Raw genomic sequence first — 27394 nt, 5'->3', positions numbered from 1 at the left:
GGAAATCCTCTCCCTAGGAGGAGGCCCAGTCTCTTACAGCTTAGGAGACTTTAGTGTCTTCTAGTCGGACACTGAGCTGCTTTCATTGCCTTCTACCAAAACATGGACCCTTTGCTCCCAGGGAGCTGTGTGCTTCCATCCATGGACAGTCATGTTAGGAAGACCTGCCTCACAAGGGGTCCTAAGGCCCCCTCCCTCTTTAACATCCGGGTAACAGGAACTGAGGCCCTGCCTCACCTGGTCTTCCCTGAGATGTGTTAGAGGCTGCCATCCAGCCAGGAAGAGCCTGTGGACAAAAGGTTGTGAGGATGATATGGTCCCTGACCTCCCGAATTCAGTGCCTCCCTTGGGTAACACCAAGGGACCCAAGGAAATGGGTAGGGGCCCTAGCACATGCTGCACCTGGCTGCCCTCCCTAGCTGGATGAAGTGTGTGCATAGTAATGACTTCAGTTAGCAGAGGAGACAGGTCAGGTCACTCTAGTGACTCTGTCTTCCTCAGTTTAGCCTAGAATCCACACATGTAGTCGGGCAGACCCTTGATCTAGAGGGGTTTGGCAGGGCCCTGGGCAGCTCAGATCTGGCCTGGCCCCAGTGGACGCCCCTTCTGTAGGTGTGGCTACCTCTGGACTCAGGCTCTCTTTTTCTTGCAGTCAGCCATGGTGATGTTCGACCTGGCATGGATGATGTCCAAGGATCTGAATGACATGCTGTGGTATGTAGCCTTTAGTCAGGGTCAGTGCCACATGTGACTTTCTTCTCTTAGCAGCTCTGTCCTCCCACGGTGAGGGCAGGGTCTGGAGGAGGACGTCACCATGTGCACTCCCCTTGTCCCTGCTGGGAACATCAAATGTAGCTCCCTTTCTGGGAGTGCGTGTGGCCCTGGTTTTCTTTCTAACTGTGAGGCTCTCAGGTCAGACGTGGAGGAAGTAAGGCTGGTGCAGAGGGTCGGACAGTGGGGCCTGTGTACAGTTCTTCCCTTCCCACCCTACCACTGAGCCTTGCTGCCCAGGAAATTCAAGGTACAGAAGGACTGTGAGATTTGCACGAGGCAGCCCATGCTCAGCAGCCCACGCTTGGCATCCTTGCAACCCTGGCGTATGGTGAAATCTGATTTTGAAAATCAGATTGTCAGGAAAAATTGACCTGCCACCTCTGAGTTTGCTTCAAGCAGGAACTCTTGGCACACTGGAGTGGAAATATCAGGAGGTGGGGCTGGTCTCCAGGATGACCCAGGTGGCATTTTCTGAAGAGGTCCCTGTGAGGTGGGGGCGTGCTTCACTAAGAGGTGGGGTGGGTGCTCAAGTGACCAGCTTCCCACCCCCAGGGCCTCTCCTGCCTCACTCTGTGCCCGTGTCCTTAGCTGTTCAGCTGTGGGCATAACAGGAGGGGCGTCTTGAAGGCCACTGTGTGGGACCAGCAGATGGCACATTCCTGGGGTCCTGGTCTCTGCTGCTGTGAGCTGTCTGTGACCCCAGGGAGCCTAGATCTCCATTATCCACAAAAGATAAACTTGGAGAAGGAAACGTGGAAGGTTATTAAGGGGCCTAAATGCTGTCACTCTACGTCCCACCATTTTACTCTGGAAGGACAGGGAACTGTGGATGTGACCAGGGTATGCTTATCTGTGGGCATATCACAGAGAGGGGGACCTGAGCGGCTCAGAGAGGCACCAGAGGCNTGACCCCAGGGAGCCTAGATCTCCGTTATCCACAAAAGATAAACTTGGAGAAGGAAACGTGGAAGGTTATTAAGGGGCCTAAATGCTGTCACTCTACGTCCCACCATTTTACTCTGGAAGGACAGGGAACTGTGGATGTGACCAGGGTATGCTTATCTGTGGGCATATCACAGAGAGGGGGACCTGAGCGGCTCAGAGAAGCAGAGTGAGGCACCAGAGGCCTGAGCACCAGTGTCTGCCGCCGTCCTGCACTGGCAGGGCCAGGGTGAGAGTGGAGGGCCAGCCAGGATACAGAGAGCAGCTCCCTGTGTCCTTGTCCTTGATCTCCTTGTGCACCAAGAGTTCCTGCAGTGAAGACACTGAACCAGGAGCCCTCAGTCTCCCCCGTCATCTGTCCATCCTGAAGAGGGTGAATGCCCATCTGAGGGTGGGCCTGGGTCTGGTCACAATGGCAGGACGCTCCTGCCTGCCCCTCTCTGTTCACTGCTTTGTTGTCCTCCCCTTTCAGGTGGGCCATCGTTGGACTAACGGACCAGTGGGTACAGGACAAGATCACCCAGTAAGGACGTACTCCCTCAGGCTGGTCACGTGGGCCTGTGCCTTGACGATGTACCTGGCCTGGCCTCAGCCTCTGAGTTTGCCCTGGGGAGATGGGTGGCAGCACCACTGTGGAGCCCCACTGAGGATGGGCTGGCCTTGGGCCTGCGTCCTTGTCACCAAGGAAGGGCTTAGTGCCGGGAACTCTGTCAGAATAGCATGTAGCCTTATTGTGGACGTGTTGTCCACTCTTGGGGAGCCCAGCAGGTGGAGCCAGAGGTGAGAGGAGGGAGCCCAGAGTCCCACCTCTGAGTGCTGTTTATGCCCTGTGCTGTGGGCGTGGTCTAATGTAGAGGCGTGGCCCATGTGCAACAGACAGGGGGCAGGAGGAGGTGTGGGCCCCAGGGGTCCTGCCAGGGAAGGTGGGTGTGATCTCAAAAGGCAAAGGGAAGGCTCAAGAGGGTTGCAGGGATGGCTGCCATAGAATGAAGCCTTTTGCCCCTTGGTGGGCAGACTTTGGTGCTTGCCATTGGAGTCGGATGGATAAGCTGAAAGGCCACCCCAAAATGCAGGTGCCAGGGAGGGGTAGGCTGCCAGAGCCCTGCCTCATTCCCACTCCTCTGGTGGCTGTCATATGGGGACTCCAAGGGAATTCGAGACCTCAGCCCCAAGACGCTAACTCTTTCCTGGGGAACCCGAGTCTGTCACGTGGCATCGCCCCTGGCACAGCCTCCTTGTAGTTTGCAGAAGTCCCCATGCTCCCTATTTTTTGCCTCCTTCACCTGTCCAGGTCCTGTGGTATGGCCCAGGGAGTGGGAGGGTCCTGATTTCACAGGCCTGGGGCCCTTCCTGGATTTGTCTTTTTGGCCCAGCCTGCTGCCCCAATGGGCCTCCTTCCTCCCCTGCCAAGGCTAGCATGGGGTGTGTGCAGCACCAGGTACCGTCCCTGGCCTGTGACCTCCCCTCTGGACAGGCCATGCTGTTGCTCAGTGGCCACCTGGACTGGGGTATTTGTGCTCATAAGCATTTCCTGTGCCTGGTCCACACCCTTTGCTGTGGATCACTCTCACTCACGGGGATGTGTCCACTTGACTGTAACTAGTGGGCAGGGCTGTGGCCTTCTGCAGTGCCCACTCTCCGGAGGCCTCACATAAGTAACGGCAGTGCAGTTGATGCCCAGAGGAGTGGGGGGTGGGGGTGGGGAGACCAGAGCTCACCTCTTCCAGTTCTGTCAGCTCAGCTCCCCCTGCCGCCTGTCCCTGCTACCCCTTTTGCCATGATGGTTTCTACGCAGAGGTGGTGAGGAACAACTTGAATGGTGGGCTGGCCCCTGAGCCTGGGAGGGCAAGCTGTGGCAGGCTGCCTGTGAGGAGAGGAGGGAGCCCACCTAAGCCAGCGGTGCTTCCTCCCCAGGATGAAGTACGTGACGGACGTTGGCATCCTGCAGCGCCACGTGTCCCGGCACAACCACCGGAACGAGGACGAGGAGAATGCCCTCTCCGTGGACTGCATGCGCATCTCCTTCGAGTATGAGTATCCTTGTGGCTCATGCCTTCAGGGTGCAGACAGCACCCCTGCCCTCAGACACTTTGCTCTGTGTGTGCTATTCGTTTGTCACCTCTGCACACTCCAGCTCACGCACCCTGTGTGCGTCGTGCTTGTGAGCCGCAGAGCTGCAGGTTGTGCGGCTGTGGCTGCCATGTCCCCAGGGTGGGCGGCAGACAGGGTAAGAGGCTTCAAGGAGAGGTGCTCCGTGTGTCCCTGGGCTGGGCAGAGCACTAGGTACCGGGGGACAGGTTCTGCCTCACCTTTTCTGTGTGGCTTGGCTCCTAGACACTGCAGCTCTTTTTAGAAACCTCGTGTATCTTTTTAGAGCTCATTCTAGGCCCGGTGCTAGACATACGTGAGTGAGGGCACATGGGGCTGCCTGTGTGGTGTAGGCAGTTCAGGGACATTTGCAGATTCCTGTCAAGTCAGGAAAATCAGCCAGCATGTGATTGCAGAGTGTGGCATCTCGTGAGATCATGTGGGGTTTGATGGAGTAACCAAAGAGCAATGGGACCATGTTGCTCAGGAAAGTCCTTGGAGAGGCCACTGTCCAGGCTGAGATTCAGCTGTGCTCCGTGGGAGGGAGAGCGGTCTGGGCAGAGGTTGTTGGCCATGCAACGGCCCTCAGGTGAACTCAAGGAAGGGGCTAGAGAGATAGGCAGAGTTCAGGAGTTAGAGAGGCCAGAGCAGGTGGCGCTGTGAGCCCAGCAGTGCCCGAGTTCGGTTCTTGGTATTTAAAAGGTCCCTGGACTGCCGATGTGAGGAAAGGAGACTGGATGGTGGCTTGGGTGAGACCTCAGTGGTGAGCGTGAGGCCTGCTGGGGTTGCTGCTTCGGCAGTGGACAGAGTGAGGGCAAAGACTGCCTCCCTTGTGCTGGGTTGGCTGGGGGTGAGCAAACAAGGGTTTGGACAGGTCATATGGGAGTGTAGGAAGAGGTGCTGGGTGTGGGGCAACTGAGTTCCTGGAAGAGGGGCCACACTGTGCAGGAGCCTACCAGGAACTGGGTCCAGATGTGACATCAGTGACCAGGGCTTGTCTGGGGTGTGGGCAGAGAGAATGGTCATGAAGCTGAGTCCTCTGGAGGGACAGTGACGAAGACATAGAGGCTGGTCAGGGCAGGTGTGTTGGCAGGAACGGTGGCACTCGGGTGCAGGCAGGGCCAGCCGCCATCCTGCCCAGAGACCCTCCAGTGTGAGAGCAGAGGCCTTGGGAGAAGGGCCCATCCTCCTACACAGCCTCATTATTGACTCCATGAGCAGTGAGGGTGGGAGTTTGCTGAGGGGGTCCCAGCAGGGGTAGGGTGGGACAGAAGGCAGGGTCAGGTAGAGGACAGAGGGAGCCACAGGGGCTCTCTGACCACAGTATACAGACTCTCAGAACCCCTTTACCTCAGTTTCCCCATCTGTCACATAGATGATGGTTGTACACCCACCAGCTCACAAACTTTCCGTGTGGGTCAGAGTTAGCTACGAAGGCCAAAGAGCTCCAGTTCACCCAGGTGGTAACTGGTGGTGCCCTGTGAGTGGAGCAGGCCATCTCCTGGAGCATTAAAAGTGGGCCGTCACAGGTGGGTGCAACCCCAGGTCACTGCAGCCTCCTTGACTGCGGGCCCAGCCTCCGCCTGGTGCTCTACCAGCACTGGTCCCTCCACGACAGCCTGTGCAACACGTGCTACACTGCAGCCAGGTTCAAGCTCTGGTCTGTGCACGGGCAGAAGCGGCTCCAGGAGTTCCTCGCAGACATGGGGTAAGTGACTGCCTTGGCCTGGAGTCCCCCACCTGCAGCCCCCAAAGGAAGGCCCCTCCCCTTCATTGTCACTGATGTGGTAATATTTAGCTGCTGCCTGTTTCTGCTGTAAATTCCTCTCTGAATTGACCGTAATGTCATCTGAAGGCCCAAAGGGGATGTCCCTTGTTTACAAACACTGGGACCCCTTGCGGGGTTCTCTCCGTCCCTTTGGCGTTTCAGCATTCTCTATTTGAAGCCAGGTTGCTCGTGTGCCTAATGCTTACCATCTTTCCAGTCTCCCCCTGAAACAGGTGAAGCAGAAGTTTCAGTCTATGGATAGCTCCTTGAAGGAGAATCTGCGGGAGATGATTGAAGAATCTGCAAATAAATTTGGGTAAACTCATGTTCTGTATTAAGCTTCCTTAAGGCTTCAGCTTTAACCACATTCCTAAAATAGTGCAAAAACCAGGAATGCACAAATGAGCATGACCTGTGGAGTCTTTCCTGAAGTTGTGAGTTCTCTTTGGGTTAAAAACAGGGCTTTGTAAAGTGCCCCGAAGATGTAGAATCCTCAGACCCCGGGGCAAAGGTGTGGATGTTTGCGTTCAACCCAGTGTATCCCTCACAGAAGGGCCCGCTGGGGCAGGTTCAGGCCGGTGCTTTCCAACCAGGTTCCCTAGCACTGCTGGAGGAGCTGTGCCTGGCTGATCCTGGCATCCTGGGGCATGGGAGAGGACCACACACAACCTGGCCCCACAGCTAGTTATTGTTCTGCCCCCAACCAGCCGAGCAGCTTTGGACAAGGCGCTCAGTGTGCTAGTTCACAGGGCTCTATGTCAGGCCTTCTAACCCCCTCCATTCTCAGACCAAAATGCCGTACTGCCATTGCATGTTGAGGGGGTGCAACAGCACATTCCACTGTCCTGGCCTAGTGGTGAGAGCCCGTCCACGCGTGAGGACACTCCCATGTGACAGCCACATCGCTTCCTCCTGTTGCAGGATGAAGGACATGCGCGTGCAGACTTTCAGCATTCATTTTGGCTTCAAGCATAAGTTCCTGGCCAGTGATGTGGTCTTTGCTACCATGTCACTGATGGAGAGACCTGAGAAGGACAGCTCAGGGACAGATAACTTCATCCAGGCTCTGGACAGTCTTTCCAGGTAGTGGATGTGGCCTTGGCCTCCAGTGCCCTGGGCCACCTCCTGCTCTCAACCTCACACTGCCCAGGGAGGCAGGTGTTAGGGACCCTTGAGGTGTGGGGGTGACTGGCCTGCAGAAACTGTTCAAGTGCAAATTGGAATCACAGTGCACCGGAGGCGAGCAGGTGGGAGGGGCACACATGATGTGTTTCCTGCCCATCTTCACCATTTGTCACTTTCTCTTGAAATTTTTTGTCTTTTTTTCTTTTGCTTTCTAAAATTTTTTTCTTCTTTGCCTCTTAAGGCATTATTTGTGGTGTTTATTCATTCTTATGTTTCTTCTAGTTTAGTCTTCATTTCTCATTCTTCATCTTTTATTTCTATTTTTTTTTCTTATCTTACTTCCTGAGGTGTCTTACATTATTTTTCATACCTTTAGCTTGGTTTAAAATAGGGTGTAACATTACAGTTTTGATCATTTGAAGGCATGTCTCATAATGCACTCACTGCCAACAGGGACGCTGTTCTCCTTGGTCCCTTTTTTCTAATAGTTCCTTTGAGAGGATTTGGCCTTTGACACTCATCTGCTGCTCATTTTCTTTGTGAATGTAGTTGCCCTGGCTTTTTAGGAGGAGGCATGATTCAGAGCTTTCTAACTTCAGAGAGCTGCCACGTTGTTGCTTTTGTGCAGTGTTAAAAACGGTCTGCTTTCAGGGGTTTCCTGGTCCTGTTCCCTGGCATACTTTTTAAAAATAGCTTTACTGAGCTATAATTCACACATCAGATACTTCATCCATTGTAAGTATACAATTCAATGGCTTTTAGTCTCTTCACAAGGCTGTGCAATCCTCACTGGCTAATTTGAGAGCCTTTTTTTTGCCTCCCCCCAAAAAACCTTGCTTCCCTTAGCCATCACTTTCCAAATCCTCTGTCTCTCTCCGCCCTAGGCAACCGCTAATCTACTTTCTGTCTCTGTGGACTTGCTATTCTGGAGGCTTCATATCATTTTTTAAAAATATTTTATTTATTTATTTTTAGAGAGGAAGAGAAGGAGAGAAGGAGAGAAATATCAATGTATGGTTGCCTCTCGTGAGTCCCCTGCCGGAAACTGGCCTGCAACCCAGGCATGTGCCCTGACTGGGAATCGAACCGCGATCATGTGGTTCGCAGCCCGCGCTCAATCCACTGAGCTACACCAGCCAGGGCGAGGCTTCATATCATTTGATCAGACATGTGTGGTCCTTTACAGAGTGGCTTCTTTCCCTTAGAATGTTTTCGAGGTTCATCCATTTTGTAGCATCAGTAGGGATTTTCTTCCTTTTTTTTGGCAAATAATCTTCTGTCATAGGGATATACCACATTTTATTAATCCATCCATCAGTTGGTAGACATTTGGGTAATTTCTACCTTTTAACTATTATGAATAAACCTGCACATGTAAATCGTGTGGACATATGTTTTCATTTCTCTTGGGTATGTGCCTAGCAATGGGCTTTCTGAGTTAGATGCTAACCCTGTGTCCAACCTTTTGAGGAACTAATTGCCAGACTTTTCCCAAAACAACATTTTATCTTATTGGCAGTGAATGAAAGTTTGAATTTTCCCACATCCTTGCCAGCGTTTGTTTCCGTCTGTCTTTTCTGAGCAAACGGCTAGTGGGTGCGCAGTGGCATCTCATCGAGGTTTGGGTCTGCATTTCCTGCAGTTCCTAATGATGTCAAACAGCCTTTCATGTGCTCATGGGCCATTTGTATGTCTTGTTTGGAGAACTGTTTATTCAAGTCCTTTATTTTTCAGTTGGGTTTTATTTGTTACTGTGTTGTAAGGATTGTTTTATATATTCTACATACCACATCCATTATCAGATACGTGATTTGCAAATGTTTTTTCTCATTCTATGGGTTGTCTTTTCATTTTCTTGATGTTCTTTGAAACACAAAAGTTTTTAATTTTGATGTTTAAGTTGTCTGTTTTTTTCTTTTGTTTCTTGTGCTTTTGGTGTCATATTGAAGAAAACATTGCCTGAGTCAAAGTCAGGAAGATTTACAGTTTTGCTTTTTATAAGAGTTTTATAGCTTTGGGCCAGGGCTGGTGTGGCTTAGTGGATTGAGCACTGGCCTGCGAACCAAAAGGTGGCTGGTTCAATTCCCAGTTGGTACAGGACAGGTCCCCGGTTGGAGACGTGCGACAGGCAACCACACATTAATGTCTCTCCCCGTCACTTTCTCCCTCCCTTCCCCTTTCTCTCAAAATAAATAAATGCAATCTTTTTAAAAGAGTTTTATAGTTTTGGTCTTCATATTAAGTGTATGACTTATTTGAGATTAACTCTTGTGTCTGGTGTAAGGAAGGGGCCTAACAATTCTTTTTTTTTTTGCATGGGACATCCAAATGATCTAGTGCCATTTGCTGAAAAGGTTTCTTCCTCCATTGAATTATTTTGGCAGCCATGTTGCAAATCGATTGACTGTAAACGGGGAGATTTATTTCTAGGTTCTCAATTCTAGTCCATCGGTATGTCTATACTTATCACAGTACCACACTGTTTTGATTACTGTAGCTTTGCAGCAAATTTTGGCTATTTTATGTTCCTTGGATTTCCAAGAATCTTAGGGTCAGTTTGTCATTTCTGCAAAGAAGTCAGATTGCATTGAACCTACAGATCAATTCTAAGAGTGTTGCTATCTTACCAATGTTAAGTCTTCAACTTATGAACATGGGACTGTTTTTCGGTTATTTAGATCCTCTTTAATTTCTTTCATCAATGTTTTATAGTTTTTAGAGAATAAATTTTACTCTTTTCTTAAATTTATTCCTAAATAGTTTATTCTTTTCTGACGCTATTGTAAATGGACTTGTTTTCTTTTTTCCATGTTCTCATTTCTGCTTGCATAGAAATAGTTGATTTTTGCAAATTGATCTTGTATCCTGCAGTGTTGCTTAACTCGTTTATTAGTTCCAACAATTTTTCAGTGGGTTTCTTGGGGTTTTCTGTGTTCAAGATCATGTCATTGCAAATAGAGGTAGTTTTACTGCTTCCTTTCCAGTCTGCCTTTTATTTCATTTTACTGCCTGATTGTGCTGGCTAGAGCCTTCACTAAATCCCCATGTGTTTCCATCTGTACCTTCCCTTTCCTTCTTTGTATTGTCACTGTCTTGCTCAATTTTGATTCTATTCTCAGTAGTTTCTCCTTAGTGAGGGGCCGGTGTGAAAGGGATCTCTTGCCTGTCGGGTGGGACTCCCAGGGCTAGACTGCTCCAGCCCCTAGTCTTTACCAAGCCCCTTGTACTTTAACAAGTCTCTTCCCACTCTCCCGCTTGGATAGTGCAGATCCCCTCTAGGTGTTCCCCAGCTGCCTGTAGTTTTCATCATTCTTAAGTCTTGTTGCCTCTCTGTGCCCTCCCACACTGACACTGGCAGTCTTGTGGCCAGGTGGTGGTCTGTTCTACTGGCTTATATTCGGGGGTTTGTATCTTAGATGTGGGTCCTGGGCTTTTGGTTTTGAATTGCTCTATTTTTATTTGGAAATATGGGCAAATCCAAAAATTACTACTATCAACTGCTACCCTCATCCCAGATTGATGTCAGTTTCAGACACTGCTGATGTTCTGCGACGACAAAAGAGCATTTTCCTACCTTTGTGCTCCTTCCCTTTCTGTGGTTCTAGTCTGCCACTATTTTTAGTTCCATTGTAACTTCAACATACTTCATGTTGTTCTGTCACCAGTGTCTCTTGTCTCCTTTCTCTGTAAAAAAAAAGGTGTCAGCATCCCTACTGTTACCCTTCTGCATACCTCTCAGTTCCTGGAATCTATGCTTTTGCATTTTAAATATTGAGAACACTTAGTCTTGAGTTAGAGAATAGAATGTGAGTCATCTCATTTTGGGCTAAGGTTGATTTGAAAAGATGAAAGCAATAAATAATGTTAACTCATGGTGCTATTAAAATGTTTCAGAATCGTCCTAGCCGATAGGGCTCGGTTGAGCTTTGTCCCACAAAGTGAATGCTTGCCAGTTTAATCCCCAGTCAGGGCACGTACAGAAGGCAGCTGATTGATGTTTCTCTCTCACATTGATTTTTCTTTCCCTTTCCTTCTCTCTCCTTTTCCTTCTCTCTAAAATCAAAAATTAAAAAAAAAGTTGCCCTGGCTGGTGTAGCTCAGTGGATTGAGCGTGGGCCTGCAAACCACACGATTGCGGTTCGATTCCCAGTCAGGGCACATGCCTGGGTTGCAGGCCAGTTCCCAGCAAGGGACGCACAAGAGGCAACCGTACATTGATATTTTCTCTACCTCTCTCCTTCCTTTCCCCTCTAAATTGATTTACCTCTAAAGGTAAATAAATTTAATTTTTTTTTTAAAAAGTAAAATTTATTTTTTAAAAATTTCAGAGTCAGTAATGACCAGTGATTACCTTATTTTCTGGCATAGCTTTTTGCTCTTCCTGGAGTTCTTCATTGCCTTTTACTGTATCCAGTTTGTGCCCAGCTCTCCTTCCAGCAGGTGTTCCCTAAGCCCCTTTGTCCCTGAGGGCCTGGGATGCTGTCTTTTGAGTCTAGCTTGGACCTGCAGCCCCTATGCCTGCTGCTGTCATGGATGGCCCTTGACTGCGCCCTGGTTTGGGGCCAGCATTTCTTGGGATCCTCATCTTTTGTCTCTCTCTTTTTTTAACTCCCTCTTTGGCTAGAGCACAATTCTAGTGCAACTTTTAAAGAGTGTGTGTGACGTATAAACGTTCTGAATTCTCGCACAGATCTAATGATACCTGTGCTGCCCTCATCTGATTGTTGATTTAGCTCATCCAGAATTTGAGGTGGAAGGTAGTTTGCTGTTGGACGTGGATTCCGTTGTTCCCCTGCCTTCCAGCATCCAGTGGTGCTAATGGGAAGTCTGAGCTATTTTAATTCTGTTTTTTTGTGTAAATTTGTCCTCATCCTTCGTGCAGAAGCTTACAGAACCTTTTCTTTCATTCCCATTGTTCTAGAATTTCATGGTATGTTGGGTGTTACTTTACTGCTCCCCCAACACACATACTTATACACATCAGTGTTTTTTATTTTCTTTCCACACTTCCTAGAACAGTTCTGTTTCTTATTTTTGTCTTGTATTCCCATGGTTTTGTCTTGTTATTGATGTTAAGGAAGCTTTTCTTGACTCTCTCCTCTTGCCTTCGAAAGAGAATTTTTTAGTTTTTGCAATTATTTTACTTTCCACAAAGACCTTCTAGTTGCAGATGGTTCCTTTTTCATAGCATCCAGTTCTTGGTTTATAAACTTATTAGCTGCTCAAATCTCTCTGAAGATATTAGAGGTCACTTTCAGTTTTCTTTTGTTCTTCACATTACTTCGATGTCCTCTGGGGTCATTTGTTCAGGCTCCAGGAGTTTCTCAAATGCCTGGTGGTTTCCGCAGTCATGTCGGGGTGTGCCGCCCTGGGTCTCTGGGCACAGCCCACCAGCCAGAGGCACTGCTTCGTCTCGATGGGTGGGAGTCAGTGTGACACTTGGGGAAACTTAACTTCCGGGGGCAGGGGCTTTGCTTGCAGACCTCACTTCTCCATGAGGGCTCATTTTAATGCACTTGGAGGGGAACCCTACTTTCTGCAGGGAGGGGTGTTCTCCCCCTAACCCTTGCCCATGCTGTTCCTGTAGGAGCCCTCCAGGCTCTTTGCAGGGCCCCTGGGCAGGGTCTTTCCCTCCCGCTTTTGGCTTTTAGTCTCTAGTCTTCTGATGCCAACACCCCTTCCCACCTCTCATGTCCATCACTAGGAGTTTATACATTGTTCATTCCTTCCTTACACATGAAGGGGAACTCAGGAGGGTGAGAAATCAGCTGTCATCCCCACATCCCTTCCTGACCCAGGAACCGAGCGTTCTGTTTGACTCTGTGCCGAAGTCGTGTGTCTGCTTTGTTACAGGGGTAACCTGGACAAGCTGTACCACGGCCTGGAGCTTGCCAAGAAGCAGCTGCTGGCCACACAGCAGACCATCGCCAGCTGCCTCTGCACCAACCTTGTCATCTCCCAGGGCCCTTTCCTCTACTGCTCCCTCATGGAGGTCAGGCTTCCTAGGACTCGGGCTGGACACCCGGCCACATCTGCTGGTGGCCCTCTCTGACCCTCTGTCTTCCCCCCGCAGGGCACTCCAGACGTCGCACTGTTCTCCAAGCCAGCGTCCCTGAGTCTGCTCAGCAGACACCTGCTCAAGTCCTTTGTGTATTCGGTGAGGGGCTGGGTGGGAGGATGCCAGGAGGCAGACACTTGAGCGGGGCTCAAGAGGAGCCAGAGAAGCAGATCTTGGGTGCCAGTAGCTGTTTGCCTGCTGCAGGGTCGGGGCAGCCCCCTCTGTTTTTGTGAGCTGTGTTTTCTTCAGCTGACCCCTATGAACCTCCTGGTTCTTACAAGCTCTGACTTTGTCATTGGCCATCCTGGTCACTCAGATGAGTGTGGAGGGGCCTCAGAGAGCATGTAGGAGCAGGGTTTGTGGCCCAGTGTTGCAGGTCAAGGGATGATGAGGTTGGTTGGAGCGGATTTGCTTCCCTGCAAAAGTCTGTTTTCTGGGCTGACTTTCCCTTTTCTGTGTGTGGTTCTGTCTTCCCTGTGGCCTAACCCCTTTCTTTGCCTTGGTCTGGGACACCCCCCCCCCAACCCAGCTGTCACTAGGGCAGGGACCCTACCCCAGTAACATGAGCTCCTTCCCAGGTGTGGTCAAGGAAAAGATGATCCTGCTCGTTTCAGCAGGATCTCGTTTCAGTCAGTCTGCTTCCAGGATGAGGGCTCACACTGGGGGCTACTTTACACCAATGTTGGATAGAAGGCTGAGATTATCTCACACCACTGAACTGACCAATAAAAGTACTTGAATACAGTCGAGTCATGACAAAAGGTATACTAGGGACAAATCACGAGTTCTGAAGTCCTCTAGGCTGTTTGAATCTCAGCCTCTTCATTTACCAATTGTGTGACGTGACATGTTATTTGACCTGACCCTCTGTTTCCCCATTTGTAGAATGGGTGAGTGAATACCCACTTCACAGATCCATTCATGTATCAGACATTTATTAATGTCTGGACTCTGACATTGTAGGGTGACCAGCCAACCGTATAGGTTAATGTCCCAGAATGCCCCTCGGGCCCGGACAGATCAGGACAGTCGGTCACCTTTGTTGTGGGGTGCGGGTATCATGGACATAGCAGTGAAGGAAACACAAGAGTCTCCTTGCTAGGAAGCATATGTGCCAGCGAAGGGACTGATGAGTGAGTGTGTGCAGTGTCGGGTGGTGGCACCATGGGGAACCTTTTGCTCTGCAAGGCAGGATGAGGGAGAAGGGCCTGGTTGGGGAGGACCTCCTGGAGGAGGTGATAACTGTGTCAGGACCCGAAGGAAGTGAGGGAGGGAACCGATAGCACAAAAGGAGGATGGAGCAGCCCATGCTTGAGCCTCTCTTCTGGTGATATGAGGCCCCTGGAGGCCTTTGGGGAGGGAGCAGTTGGCTCCATCAAGGTCCTGGGTGCTGAGTGCTGTACTCACCCTGTGGGGCCGTGAATGAGCGTGTATTTTGCTTCCACAGACGAAGAACCGGCGCTGCAAGCTGCTGCCCTTGGTGATGGCTGCCCCACTGAATGTGGAGCAGGGCACAGTGACGGTGGTGGGCATCCCTCCGGAGACCGACAGCTCAGACAGAAAGAAGTGAGCCTTGTTCCATGTGTCCGGGGAGCTTAGTGGGGGCTCAAGGGCGTCACTGGCTCATGGGCCTTTTGGAGTTGGGGGAGGTTTCCCCTCAGTGCCACACTGAGGAGACCCTTTCCTCCATGTGGCAGGCCTGTGAGGCTTCTGTCAGTGGGCAGCAGGTTACTGCTCCTGTTGGACATTCCTGCCGTTCCTGCCTCTGTTGTTAATGACTGACCAGTGGGTGTGTGAATGCACAGGCTCATCTTCTTGGACGCCTAAGAAGCTTTTCCCACATCTTCTCGTTACCTTTCTGGCCCTTCCCTGCATCTTCAGCACTGTGTTCTTGCCCTCCTCTTGCATCAGGTTGGGTTTCCTCCTGCCCACTCCTTCCAGACCAGGTGTTGACCAGCAGGCAGGGCCGAGGGTCTTCCTGGTACTCCCTGCTATCCCTCCATTCTCCGCAAACTGGAGAAGCTGGTGGCTAATCCCAGGGACTGCCTGTCACCGTCCTTAGGTGTCTCTGCCTCCCAGGTGCAGTCAGTGCCCAGGGTCTAGTGCTCCCCAGCAAGTCCCATAAGGCCACTCTGGACAGATGCCGAGTGACAGCAGGTATCGGGAAGATGCCACCCAGCTTCCTGGTGGGACAGCTTGGGGCACTGAGGATCGATGAGTGTCCTGTGTCCTTCATTTTTGCCAGCTAGCCCTCTGGGGCCTCGGCCATTGGAGGACACAGATTGTTGATCCAGATCAGTCCTAGCCCCACTGTTGTGAGCTTTGACCTGTGTCTGCAAAGACCATTTAGTAGGAAGTTGAGAGACATGATAGACTTTTTAAAGGCAAGTGCTTCTCTGTGGCTAGGCTGCTCTTCAAAGCCATTTCACGGGTCTCTAGTTCATGATCACGCAGCTCATAGCTGTCCAGGTGCTCCTGGCCTGGATTCCCAAGGTAGCTAGCAAGCACTTCCCTTGTGGGTCATCACAGCCACCTGCATCCTTCCTCCAGCTGTCACTTTGTCATTGTATGTCATATGTGTAACCAGGCTTAGTGTTAGCTCTGACTGATTTGCACAGTCCCTGTGAGTTGCCATGGAAGCTCGAAGCACACGCACCTCTTGCCTGTACTCAATGGTGGGCCCAAGAGCCTCACCCACAACTCATTCCTTCTGCTGTCAGCCATTTTCTGCCGTGGTCCTGAGCCCCCCGCAGGTGGGCCCATGCTCTAGGCTGGCTCCCTGCTACCTGTGCTCTCAGCAGGATGGGGCACTCCTGCCTCCTGCCTCCTGCTCCCTGCCCTTGCTGGGCCAAATCCCAGTTGCTTGCCACAGCTCAGCCCAGCCCTGCAGCCTCCTCCTTGTCCTAGTCTACGGTGTGGGACCTGGTCTCGTCTGAGACCCCCCACTCCATCCCAGCACAGCTTCCACTGAGCATCTGCCTCTCACCTGCCCCAGCTGCCAGCACAGTGCCATGCCTGAGGGAGGCTGCAGCCAGAGCCCTGGGCATGACGTGTTGGGGGTACAGACAGCCATTCGCTCCTTGAGGACCGAGAAGGACTCAGTTGGGTATAGGTGGGAAGCAGCAGTGAGAGGCAGTGACAGTCCAGTGACTGGTGGTGAGGCCTCAGGGCGGTGGCCCAGGAAGGGGCGTGAGTGCTGATGGGCAGAACCAGAAGCTGGGGGTGGTTCTGGGCCGACTCCAGTGTGTTCCAGGGGCGTGGGACAGGTCTGTCACAGTGGCCAGGCCCTTCATGTGCCTCTTATGTGTCTGCAGCTTTTTTGGGCGGGCCTTTGAGAAGGCAGCAGAGGGTACCAACTCTCGGACACTGCACAACTACTTTGATTTCTCGGGTAAGAATCTGATGAATGGGGGCCCCTCACTGAAGGTCAGGGCTGGCCTTGGAACCAGGGGAGCTGGCCTCTCGGCCTGTTGGAACTAGGCCTGTGCTGGCTTCGGTAGGCAGCTCAGGGAGCTCTGGCATGCCTGGGGCCCTACACCTCCTGTCTGGGCCCTGACAGGCTCACAGGAGACACTTCCTAGGGCTTATCTAGGCCACTGAGACCTGTTCACCAACGAGCCTGGAGGCCTAGCCACCAGAGCTCCAGGGCCCAACCTAACCCATCAGGGTCACCTGCCCCTTCTACGTGTCATAGAAACAACAGGGCCTAAGCTCTAAGGGCTATCAATTGAGATGGCAACAGAGGTAAATGCATTATTCACATCCTCCCGGGATCACATCAGAATTACAACTAGACTACAGACCAGTCATCATTGAGAACGGCCTGAGGTCTAGCTGAACAGATGTCCTACAACTAAGGACATAAAGGAGCAGCCATGCAGAGACTGGTAGGAGTGGAGACGTGGAATGGGTTGGTTCCATACCCACCCATGGTGGTTAAAATTCAGGAGAAACATCTTGGCTGTGGAGGTTCCCTGAGGAGTGAGGAGTCCTAGCGCCACACTGGACTTCCCGGCCCAGGGTTCTGGTGCTGGAGAGAGAAGCCCTCTTTACTTTTGGATGTGAAAACCAGCAGATTGTGGCTGAGTGAGGCGGAGGGCTTCTGGAGCCCCCGGTGTTCCTTCTGAAGGGGAGGGCTGGGTGCGGGCTTACTGGGACTCAGCCGCCCTGAGCTCCAGCACTGGGACGGCAGCTCTAAAGGCACCAGGGACATAAGGGGAGGAACTCAATTGGCTTTGGGGCAGGGGCTGGTGGGCTGCCTTGTCTGTGAAAGCCAGAAATGCTGTCACAGCCATGGTTCCTTTGCAGTGCCCTGGTCCTGCAGGCTCAGGCAGGTACCGTATCCGAATCTGCGCCAACCTGGCTAGTACCTTTCATTCTGCCCTGGTGACTCCCTGAGACCCTGCCCCACCCAACTTGCAGGCCCACCCAAGCCACTTCCAGTGGAGTTTGTCTGGGGTTTATTTTTTTAGATTTTGTTTATATTATTTCTAGAAAGAGAGGGGAAGGGAGAGAGAACATTGATTTGAGAGAGAAACACCAATTGATTGCCTCTCGTACATGCTCCATCTGGAGACTGAACCTGCAGTCCAGGCATGTGCCCTAACTGGGATTTGAACCAGCCACCTTTCACTTTCCCAGATGGTGCCCAACCAACTGAGCTGCACCAGTCAAGACTCAGCCTGTCTTGGCTCATGCTACAGACTTTCCTAAAAATCTCAAAGGTCAAGTCCCAAACAAGTAGCATCTGGTCTTGGCATGCCCTGTACCTCGGGCTACCTCTAGCCCAAACATCAGCACTAGCTGCACCCAGCCTTGGTTTGTGGCTTGGCTTTTCCTGGGTACTTCTAAGCCCAGCAAATGTGGCAACCATCTGCAAATCACTTTGTAGCTCATGCCAGGTGCCCTCAGGCAGGACACAGACAGCGACTGACCTTGGCCTACATCTCCCAGGAGGCCCCAGAGCCAGTGCACCCAGCAGACAGATTTACAATACACTAGAGTACCACCCCACCACCTCCACGAGCAGCACACTGAAGTGGCCCATTTGGCAGGCACCTGGGCTCTGCTGAAATGAGTCCTGCCCCATGGGGTCAGCCTACTGTGGTCACAGCAACAAATAGGGAGGCAGCCAAGATGAGGAGACAAAGAAACATGTTCCAAAGGAAGGAACGGGACAAAACTCCCCCCAAAAAAGAATTAAACAAAATGAATACAAGCTGTACACCAGATGCAGAGTTCAAAACGCTGGTTATAAGTAAGGGTGCATAGTGAACTTAGGGAAAGAATAGACATCTCAGTGAGAACGTCAGCAAAGAGGAAACATAAAAATGGAGATAGAACACAAAAAAAGGACCAGTCGGGAATGAACACACTAGGAGGGGTCAACAGCAGAGTAAATGAAGCTGATTTGGCAGCTGAGGTAGCAGAAAACACCCAATCAGAACAGCAAAAAGAAGAAAATCCAAAAAAATGGTAGTTTAGGGGGGCCTCTGGGACAGTATCAAGCGTACCAACACTCACAACACTGGTGTGCCAGGAGAGGAGAGAAGGGGAGATTGAAAGCCTCTTGGAAGAAATGAGGACTGAAGACTTCACCTGACGGTGGCTGCAGTCAGGACCCAGCCTTTGTCCCGGTTGCCTCAGTGTCGAGAGCCGGCTTCTGCACACTGGGCCCGCTCAGGCTGCGGCTGTGTTGGCTGTTTTCACTTTCGTGTCCAAGAGGTGGGAGAGGGTGGTGCTAGCTGGCCTGCAGGATGTCCTGGGCCCACTTTGGGGGGGGGGGGTCTGTGTGCAGGAGCTGCTTGGCTGCCCTTGTGGGTGGAGAAGGTGGGTGGGAGGCTGAGGGAGCCACGGCTAGTACTGCCAGGGTGAGTGGGGCCTGGCCCTCCTAGAGCAGTGACCCACGGCGCAGACAGCTTTCAGGACTAGGCCAGCCCGCTTAGCCATCTGGGGTGGGGGCCCAGGGGGCATGGGTTTGTCTGAGCCTGGTGGTCCCCCAGAGATGGAGGCAGTTTGCATCGTGTCTGCCTTCCACAGAAGAGGACGCTGAAGCTGAGGGACTGGCCAGAGCAGGATGGAAGGCTGGCCTCCTGCCTTACAGACCTCAGGGCCTCCTGCAGCCCTCTGTCCGGCAAGGCGGGCCGGCCTGTCTCAGCCCAGGGCTGTGGGGCGCCAGGCCATCACATCCCCTGTGTTCCCTCCTTTGCCTGTCAGTGCTAGTTCCCTGGCTGCCTGGGGGGTTCTCCCTGCAGACCACAACCCCAGCTTCACCAACAGGACAGCTGGAAGTTTCTAGAGATTAAATACAGAGGGGTGGAGAAGTATAACCTCTTAGGCCAGAATATTCCAGGCCACCAAGGAGCCAAGTCCATTTTGGAATGTGCTGGAGGGTTCCAGGCCTGGATGGTGGGAAGAGGAAGTTAATGTGCTCTGGCTTGTTTTTCTCACTTCTCCCTTACTCCCGTCCCGACTCCTCCCGTCTCACTAGATGTTTTTCTTTCATTACTGCAGTAATTGAACTGAAAGCAGAGGATCGGAGCAAGTTTTTAGATGCGCTTGTTTCCCTTCTGTCCTGAGGGTGAGTGGGGGCGGCGGCACCGCAAAGGCAGTGCTGCTAATGGCCCCTCCTGACTCCTGCTGTGGTTTCCCCACTCTTCCTCTGCAGGCCAGGCTTCTACTTGGGTTTCACACTAGAGTGGAGCTCCTGGGATTTGGGGCAACACATTTTCCCCCAGAATGTCTGTCTCTGTGCTGGCCGCAATGCCACAATGGGGCATTTTGGGGCGCTAATTGCTTAAAGTTCCTGGGGCCTCTTCAGAAACAGTGGGCATTTGCTCTCCTTTCCAAACACACTGTGGGCTGAGCAACAGCCAGGGACACGCAGGCCTTTGGCACTGCTGGCAGTGAGGGCGCCCCTAGGGGGCCACCTGGAGCCTCATTGCCCCTCCAGCCTGGCTTCAGGCCCTCATGTGCTTGATTTTTGGGAAAGCTACGCTGTTGTCAGCCACTCAGCGGAGAATTAGAAAATGTCGGCTCTCCTCGGGCTTGCACTGGCGTGCGTCTGTAATGGGCAGGCCTCCTTCTTGAGGGGCTCTGAGCAAATGGGCCACAGCTGAGCAGGCCACAGGGGCTGCTCTGTGTCCAGCAGCCCCCACACAGTGCATGCCCACACCCAGCCCTGCCTTTTCCTGAGCCTGGGCTGGGGCCACTGCTGTGGCTGTCCGGCCTGTCAAGGCTCTGACGTCGGGCTCCCCTCATGCCAGCCCAGGCTTCTCCTGCTTCCCCATCCATGGTGAGCTGGAGGCTGTGAGAGCGGGTGCCCTTCCCATGTTGGGGCCCAGTGGGCACTGCCGAGAATGGCACAGGGGGCCTGAGGGACCCCACAGTCCCTGTCAGGTTGGGCTGGGGTACACAGGTTTTGAGTTGGGGAGGGGCTCTGGGGTCAGACCCTTAGGGTCTTTAGTGAGATCTATTGGGTACTTTGCCCATTTCTTCATCCAAAATGGGGCTGATACCCCTTAGACAAGTGCTGAGCCTCAGCACAGGGCCTTAGGGTTGGGCAGAGGAATAAGTTTATGACCCAATTACAAGTGGGGCTTCGGACAGTGAGGCTCGTGTTTGAGGCAGCCCTTCCCCGCAGTCTGCTCAGTGATGATGCCCGTGCTGCTGTGTGTCCTGCCACCAAGACACAGCGCAGGGTGGGCCATCCAGGAAGGGCGAGGAGCAGTGTGCGGGGGGGTGGCAGGGAGGTGCTCTCAGCAAGGGGAGGGTCACTGTGGGGCTGAAACTGGACAAGCCACTTTGCAAAGTAAGAAGCTGCTGGGAGTCCAGAAGGCCTTCAGGGGTTGTCAAGCAAATGACAGCCTAGACCTGGCCAGGGGGGTGCAGTGAGGACGGCAGGTCAGGCACCTTGGTAGTTCTGGGTGGCCCTCGCCCATGAGTGGTGGAGGCTGTTCGGAAGCAGCAGCCTGGCACATGTCAGAGGGCAGGTTGGGGCAATGTGTTCACTTTGGGGAGACATCACAATTGTTTGAAATGTCTTTTTTTCTTTTCTAGAGTTGGATTTCTTCAGAAATGACCTCCTTCTCCGTATTTATATTAATAGGCTTTTATTTAGATTGTAAGTTATGGGCATAGTTTTAAATGTAGGGACAATGGTTTTTAATGGAATAAAATGCTTATTTTAGGTTCATTGCCCCATCCTTTGCTCTGGTCACAGGGCCAGCACTTACTTGTGCCCTGAGCCTTCTGTGGGTTCATAGGAGCCTTGTTCCTGTGCCCTGAACGCCCTCAGGCCCAGCAGGAAATTAGCATGAGTTGGGGGGGGGTGTCAGGACAGCAGTGGCCAGAGGCCAAGCCCCTGAGCACATGGATGTCTACCCATAACCTGCGCTGACCACTTCCCAGCAGTGTCAGCCAGAACCTGGCTCTGTCTTCCCTCTTNTGCTCTGGTCACAGGGCCAGCACTTACTTGTGCCCTGAGCCTTCTGTGGGTTCATAGGAGCCTTGTTCCTGTGCCCTGAACGCCCTCAGGCCCAGCAGGAAATTAGCATGAGTTGGGGGGGGGGTGTCAGGACAGCAGTGGCCAGAGGCCAAGCCCCTGAGCACATGGATGTCTACCCATGACCTGCGCTGACCACTTCCCAGCAGTGTCAGCCAGAACCTGGCTCTGTCTTCCCTCTTGCCACTTCCTCCTGTCCTCCTATGCTTGGCAGCATCTCAAGTTCAACTTGATCCTGTCCCATTCCCGGGACTATCATCTTAACCTCCTGTACCTGTTCTGTCCATACACCACTGGCCCCACAGGCACACAGTGGGGCCCCAAGCCGGGAAGGGCTGGCTGAATGCCCCCCGCCCTGATGGAGACACAGTGACCCCAAGGTCAGCTTCACTTGTGTCTTGGTCACAGAATGTCCAAGCTGGACTGGACCGTGGCAACCTCCTAAGTTTTCAGAACAGGAATAATTCTCAGGGGAGCCATGGGATCAGCCGGTCCCACTATCCCAGATGTCTCTGGACCCTGATCTGGAGGCAAGGATGCTCCCTGCTCCCATCCATTCCTGCCCCTTGGGAGGTCTGTCTGGCACCTCGCCTGTTTCAGGGGAGGAGAGAGCTGTTCATACAAGTCACTGGTGACAGGCTGGAAGGACATGGCCACCTGGGTGCAGTTCCTGGAGTTGAGGGCAGGTGGAGGCAGAGTGGTTTGGGTGGGCTGTAAGTTGCGGGGAGGGGTTGGTAGGGAGCCTGGAAACAGTAGCCTGGAATTGAGGGTGTGGGTAGATGTGCCCAGGTCTCAAGGCAGCCCTTGGGAAGGGGGAGTTGGCACAGTGAGGTTGGTGGCAGTGGTGGGCAGCTCCTGACCTGGCAGCAGAGTTTGCCCCTGCTGTTCCTGGCATGAGCTGTCAGGGCTTACCCTCAAGCTGCCCACCTTGGCTGTATGCAAAATCCGAGGCTGTGCAACTGCCCTAGCCCATGAGTGGTGGAGGCTGTTCAGAAGCAGCAGCCTGGCACCCATGGCGCCTTTCAGAATGCCAGCGGATGCCTGGTGCCTGAAAAAGTCAGAGGGCTATGGGTTGTGTGGGATACAGACTGCTCCTGGCCAAATACCGCAAAGCCGGTATTAGCTGGCCCCAGCAGGCAGGAGCGGCCTTGCAAGGACCAGGATGACAGACTCCTGCACTCGGGAGCTGTCCTTGATGCCCACTGCACAGGCCAGGTGGGACTGCCGTGGGGTTGTGCTGAGGTCCTCTGTTGGGGGAGCTCAGACCACCAGATGTTTCATCCTCTCTGGAAGTCCCACTTACTGGCTCTGCTGCAGTCTCTCCATGTCCTCGAGTTCCCCCCCCCCCCCCAAGAAGCCTGACCAAGCCTATCATTTCTGGACAGAGCCCGAGGCCAGTATTGGGGACAGATGACCAAGCCTCCCTGCTGGCCAGGCTTAGAATGCCTCCCTTGCTCCCCATTCACTGTTCTTTTCTGCCCTAGATTTTCGCAGAAGGCAAAAATACATTGATTTCAAGTGCCTAGAACAGGGCTGGAAGCAGTGAGCTCCCAGTTGCTGTAACAGCTCTGGTTCTGTTCTGGGGCCCCTACCCCCAGGTACCTGACTGGGGCCAGTGCGGCTTCCAGGGGTTCCACCCACTGGAGGAGGAAGGTCACACAGGGTGCTCCTAGCAGATGCTGATGGCTAGCATGAGTCTGGGATGGCCATCGGGTTAGGCACAGCTGCACAGAAGACTGGCAGAAGAGTCCAGGCAGACCTGCTGGGCACTCCAGGCAATAATTGGCCATGGGGCCTCCTCCCATGGCAACATGCTTGCCAACCTGCGGCTAGCTCTGCTGGAACCCAGCACACATCCTGGATTTGCCCGTTCTCATTGCACACAGGGAGAAAGGACTCCATTTGCACTGTGCAGATATCTGGCCATTTGATGTGACCCAGAGTTAGGCAAACCCTGAGAGGGCAGGTGGAGAACACCCCTCCCCCCTCCATCGAGCCCAGCCTCTTCNCCCCCCCCCCCCCCCCCAAGAAGCCTGACCAAGCCTATCATTTCTGGACAGAGCCCGAGGCCAGTATTGGGGACAGATGACCAAGCCTCCCTGCTGGCCAGGCTTAGAATGCCTCCCTTGCTCCCCATCCACTGTTCTTTTCTGCCCTAGATTTTCGCAGAAGGCAAAAATACATTGATTTCAAGTGCCTAGAACAGGGCTGGAAGCAATGAGCTCCCAGTTGCTATAACAGCTCTGGTTCTGTTCTTGGACCCCTACCCCCAGGTACCTGACTGGGGCCAGTGTGGCTTCCAGGGGTCCCACCCACGGGAGGAGGAAGGTCACACAGGGTGCTCCTAGCAGATGCTGATGGCTAGCATGAGTCTGGGATGGCCATCAGGTTAGGCACAGCTGCACAGAAGACTGGCAGAAGAGTCCAGGCAGACCGGCTGGAACTGAGCCTGGGCACTCCAGGCAATAATTGGCCATGGGGCCTCTTCCCCATGGCAACATGCTTGCCAACCTGCGGCTAGCTCTGCTGGAACCCAGCACACATCCTGGATTTGCCCGTTCTCATTGCACACGGAGAAAGGGCTCCATTTGCACTGTGCAGATATCTGGCCATTTGATGTGACCCAGAGTTAGGCAGACCCTGAGAGGGCAGGTGGAGTACACCCCTCCCCCCTCCATCGAGCCCAGCCTCTTCTAAGCAAGGCCAGCAGCCTAGCAACTCACCCTCAGCACTTCCTACATTCCTACACTGGCTTGGGGAGGAGGGGGTCCAACCCACATCCTCTGCTGGGGTCTCCCAGGTCCCATGACTCCGGATCTGACTAAGGCACCTTCCTGGGTAGGAAACAGCTGTGGCTGGTTTTGACCCAGTGTGATCAGGTGGCAGGGAGGACCTGACAAAAGGCTGCAGGGAGGGGGTCTTATGGGCCTCACAGACAGCTGTGGGAGGGCCTTTCAGGGATGAGTCTGTGGGTGGGGGTGTGGGAGCTGCTGGACACAGGTGGTGACTAGATGGACAGACAACGGAACACAGGTGGGAAAGTATTCAAACCATTTACTAAACAAATTCATACCCTTCCCCAAACTGAAGGAGAGCAGGGCCCCAGCCCCACGCTCAGATCTTGTGGGCCCGGGGAGCTGCAGGGTTGAGGGAGGGAGCTCCAAACCAAGTCTCTTGGACCCCTGGGCTCAGGCCCTGCTGATGGGGTAAAGGCCAGCTGTACACAACCTTCAGGCACCTCAGTCTGTCCCTCTGGAATCATCAGGAGCTGCTGGAAAAGTACAGTGGCGTCCAAGACCACGAGGGACAGGGAGAAAAGTGGCATCTTTAGTCCAGTGCTCATACAGCCAAGGAACCCGCGCCCTTTCCTCATCGGAGCCAGCACTTCCCACAGAAAAACCGAGCAAATGCGTGTTGCCTGTTCAGGGCACAATGACGGTCGGAGTGCCCAGCGAGTGACGGTCGGAGCGGACGGGTTGCGGCCCGAGCAGGGTCCCGTCGGTGGGATGCGTTCCGCGTAACCAGTGCGCGGCGTGGCCCAACGGAGGCCTCTGTCCATGCAGGGCTCCCTGGCCAGTCCCCCGGCCTGTGGGCGCGGCTGGCACGAGAGGCTCCTCCGTCCCAGCGCCCTCAGACGTAGTTTTTCTTGTCGTAGTCGCCGCTGGTCGTGGGCCGCCGCGGGGCCGAGTACTTGACAGGGAAGCTGAGGTCCGGACGGCCGGCGCAGACCCAGGCGCCACAGCACACGAGGCCGCCGCCGCACATGAGCAGCGCTGAGGCTGCCCAGCCGATGTACAGCGCGGCACCCAGTTCGTATTTGTTCGACACTGGCACGTTCGGGTCGTAGAATTCTCGGACTACGATGTTGGCGAACCAGCAGAGCGGCACAAGCGCCAGCAGCCCGCAGAGCGCGTACAGCGCGCCACCCGTAAGAGCCACGCGTGCCTTGTTGGGACCCGGGGCCACGCAGGTGGTGCACTGAGCGCCCGCCAGGGTCAGGAAGAGCGCGACGAGCGCCAGCAGTACGGCGCTCACCGTGAGCGCCCGTGCCGCTTGCACCTCAGTGCTCAGCGCCAACACCGAGTCGTAGACCTTGCATTGCATGTGCCCCGTGCTCTGCACCACGCACGACATCCACAGCCCCTTCCAGGTGGTCTGCGCCGTCACGATGTTGTGATCCAGGAAAGCGGTCACCTGCCACATTGGCAGCCCGCAGGCCAGAATCAGGCCCACCCAGCCTATCAGGCACAGCACCATGCCGAGGATCTCCAGCGCCGCTGACCCCATGTCTGGAAGTGAGACGCGCGCCCGACGACCCCGGGACCTCCGCAGGGGGCTCGGCAGTGGCTCCGCCGAGCAGGTGGCGCGGCGTGTGGATCCTGCTACCTTTGAGCCCGCGCGACCCGCTCCCCGAACTCCGCCAGACCACCCAACTCGCCTACGGCAGAGTTTTGCGTCTGCCCGGACCGTCCGCCGTCCTACTTATTTGAAGGTTCGGGGGGCGGACTCGGGCTCGACCGCCGAGTTCAAGCAGCCAATCGGCGCACGAGCCATCGGCCCGCAGCCAATCATGGCGTCCCATAGCGCCCGGCAGGTAGGAAAATAACTGCGCGTGGGGATAGCGGAGGATGCCGGAACCACGCCCCTCGCGGACGTCGCCCCAGATCCCTCAGCCGCGGTTTTCTGGTCCAGGCCAAGCACGTTCCAGGTCGGGAAGGGGGCGCTGCGCTCGCGCCGCTGGGCCACCTCCATGCCGGTCCCTGCCTAGCCATTTCAGGAGCAACTTGATCCCCAGTTTTCCCCTCCACTTCCCGGAACGAGCGTGATGGCCTCTACCCTCGGGCCTGTTCCACTCTTCCTTGACCAAGTTCTGCGGGAGTCCCTACCATCACCACCATGCAGAGGAATGCGTGGGGGACCCTCGCGGCCAAGCACAGCTCGGCTCATTCCTTCCGGAAGCTCGCCCTAGAGTCGAAGCCCGACCCAGACTCTTTCACCTCATCTTAACTGCTCGGTGCCCCCTAAGACTTGGCGCTGTCTCTCCCGTAGACTGAGAGACCCGGCAGGATTGTACGAGTCATGCTGGCCTCCTGCCTCGTCCAAGGCCCTGCCCAGCGCCACTGCCCACCGGCTCGCAGGCCCCAACACAACGCAGGCGGCACAGACAGGGTCCCTCTCAGAAAGACCCCGACTCTGCCCCTGCAGCAGAGACTTTCCAGACCTCCCAACCTTCGCATTGGCCGCTCCTCTTCCTGAGATGCTTCCCATCCCCCTATCCTGGGAGGCCCAGCTCAGGCGACACCACTTCAGGAAATCCCCAGTGTTTCCCAATGACCAGTATATAGGCTGTTCTCTCAGGAGCAGCCGGTGGCCCACTCTGGCATTCAGACAGGGGAGACACAAAGGGACAGAGGGTGTGTGCTCTGCCCTCCCACCAGTGCTAACCCTGGCACCCCAGCCCCCAGACCGCCCTCTAGAAGTCAATTTGGAGTTTCCTGGCCAGGAGGAAGAGCCCCCATCCTCGCTGGAGGAGGGAGGTGCGGGATTTCCGGGCATTCTTCTGCACAATGGCCCAGCAGTTTCTCGAAAGGCCCAACGGGTTGAATACTGGGGCCCCCCTAGGCTCAGGTGGGGCACCAGGCCCTGTAGGCCACAACCCCATGGGCTCACCAGCTCCATTCTGGCAGCCCCCTCCCACTCCCTGTCAGCCCCTTTGTTTCCAGCAAAGTCTACTTGGTCCTGGACTGGGGCTCCTGGTATGCCTGTGGTTTCCTATGGTCTGATGTGCCTGGCTCTGCTAGACAGGACTCTTCACAAAGAAGACTTAGTGTGTTGAGGCCAGCCACAGCCTGGGAGCTTTGACAAAGCTGTCCCTTCTTCTTCCTCAGGTGACTCTGAGATAAGACCAATACCCTGTTCCTCCAGCATGGGGAGGTTAGACAAGTTTGCTGNCAGCCCCCTCCCACTCCCTGTCAGCCCCTTTGTTTCCAGCAAAGTCTACTTGGTCCTGGACTGGGGCTCCTGGTATGCCTGTGGTTTCCTATGGTCTGATGTGCCTGGCTCTGCTAGACAGGACTCTTCACAAAGAAGACTTAGTGTGTTGAGGCCAGCCACAGCCTGGGAGCTTTGACAAAGC

General features: G+C 54.0%; 2 protein-coding genes across 2 annotated transcripts in view; one reads left to right on the top strand and one right to left on the bottom strand.

Moving 5' to 3' along the window:
* Positions 1-20957, top strand: part of CDC45 (cell division cycle 45) — a 31462-nt gene extending 10505 nt beyond the window's left edge. Inside the window, exons 8-19 of the mRNA XM_037067342.1 lie at positions 653-714; positions 2189-2239; positions 3631-3750; positions 5381-5512; positions 5790-5888; positions 6494-6655; positions 12551-12689; positions 12771-12854; positions 14203-14321; positions 16070-16146; positions 19269-19335; positions 20814-20957. Of these exons, the coding sequence (XP_036923237.1) occupies positions 653-714; positions 2189-2239; positions 3631-3750; positions 5381-5512; positions 5790-5888; positions 6494-6655; positions 12551-12689; positions 12771-12854; positions 14203-14321; positions 16070-16146; positions 19269-19333 (1110 nt within the window). The 3' untranslated portion in view covers positions 19334-19335; positions 20814-20957. The remainder of the gene's footprint in view (positions 1-652; positions 715-2188; positions 2240-3630; positions 3751-5380; positions 5513-5789; positions 5889-6493; positions 6656-12550; positions 12690-12770; positions 12855-14202; positions 14322-16069; positions 16147-19268; positions 19336-20813) is intronic.
* Positions 20958-24294: 3337 nt separating this feature from the next.
* On the bottom strand, positions 24295-25901 carry CLDN5 (claudin 5). Its single transcript, XM_037067420.1, has one exon. The coding sequence runs from the start codon at positions 25543-25545 to the stop codon at positions 24889-24891; it is 657 nt and encodes a 218-aa protein (XP_036923315.1). The 5' UTR covers positions 25546-25901; the 3' UTR covers positions 24295-24888.
* Between the last annotated feature and the right edge of the window lie 1493 nt (positions 25902-27394).

This window comes from Sturnira hondurensis, unplaced genomic scaffold (assembly GCF_014824575.4).
Source record: "Sturnira hondurensis isolate 20B ecotype Veracruz unplaced genomic scaffold, ASM1482457v3 Scaffold0017254, whole genome shotgun sequence".
Classification (NCBI taxonomy): domain Eukaryota; kingdom Metazoa; phylum Chordata; class Mammalia; order Chiroptera; family Phyllostomidae; genus Sturnira; species Sturnira hondurensis.
This window is presented reverse-complemented; position numbering and strand designations above follow the sequence as displayed.

Excerpts from the sequence above, each read along its gene's own strand:
- CLDN5 (XM_037067420.1), bottom strand. The coding sequence starts at position 25,545 with ATGGGGTCAGCGGCGCTGGAGATCCTCGGCATGGTGCTGTGCCTGATA.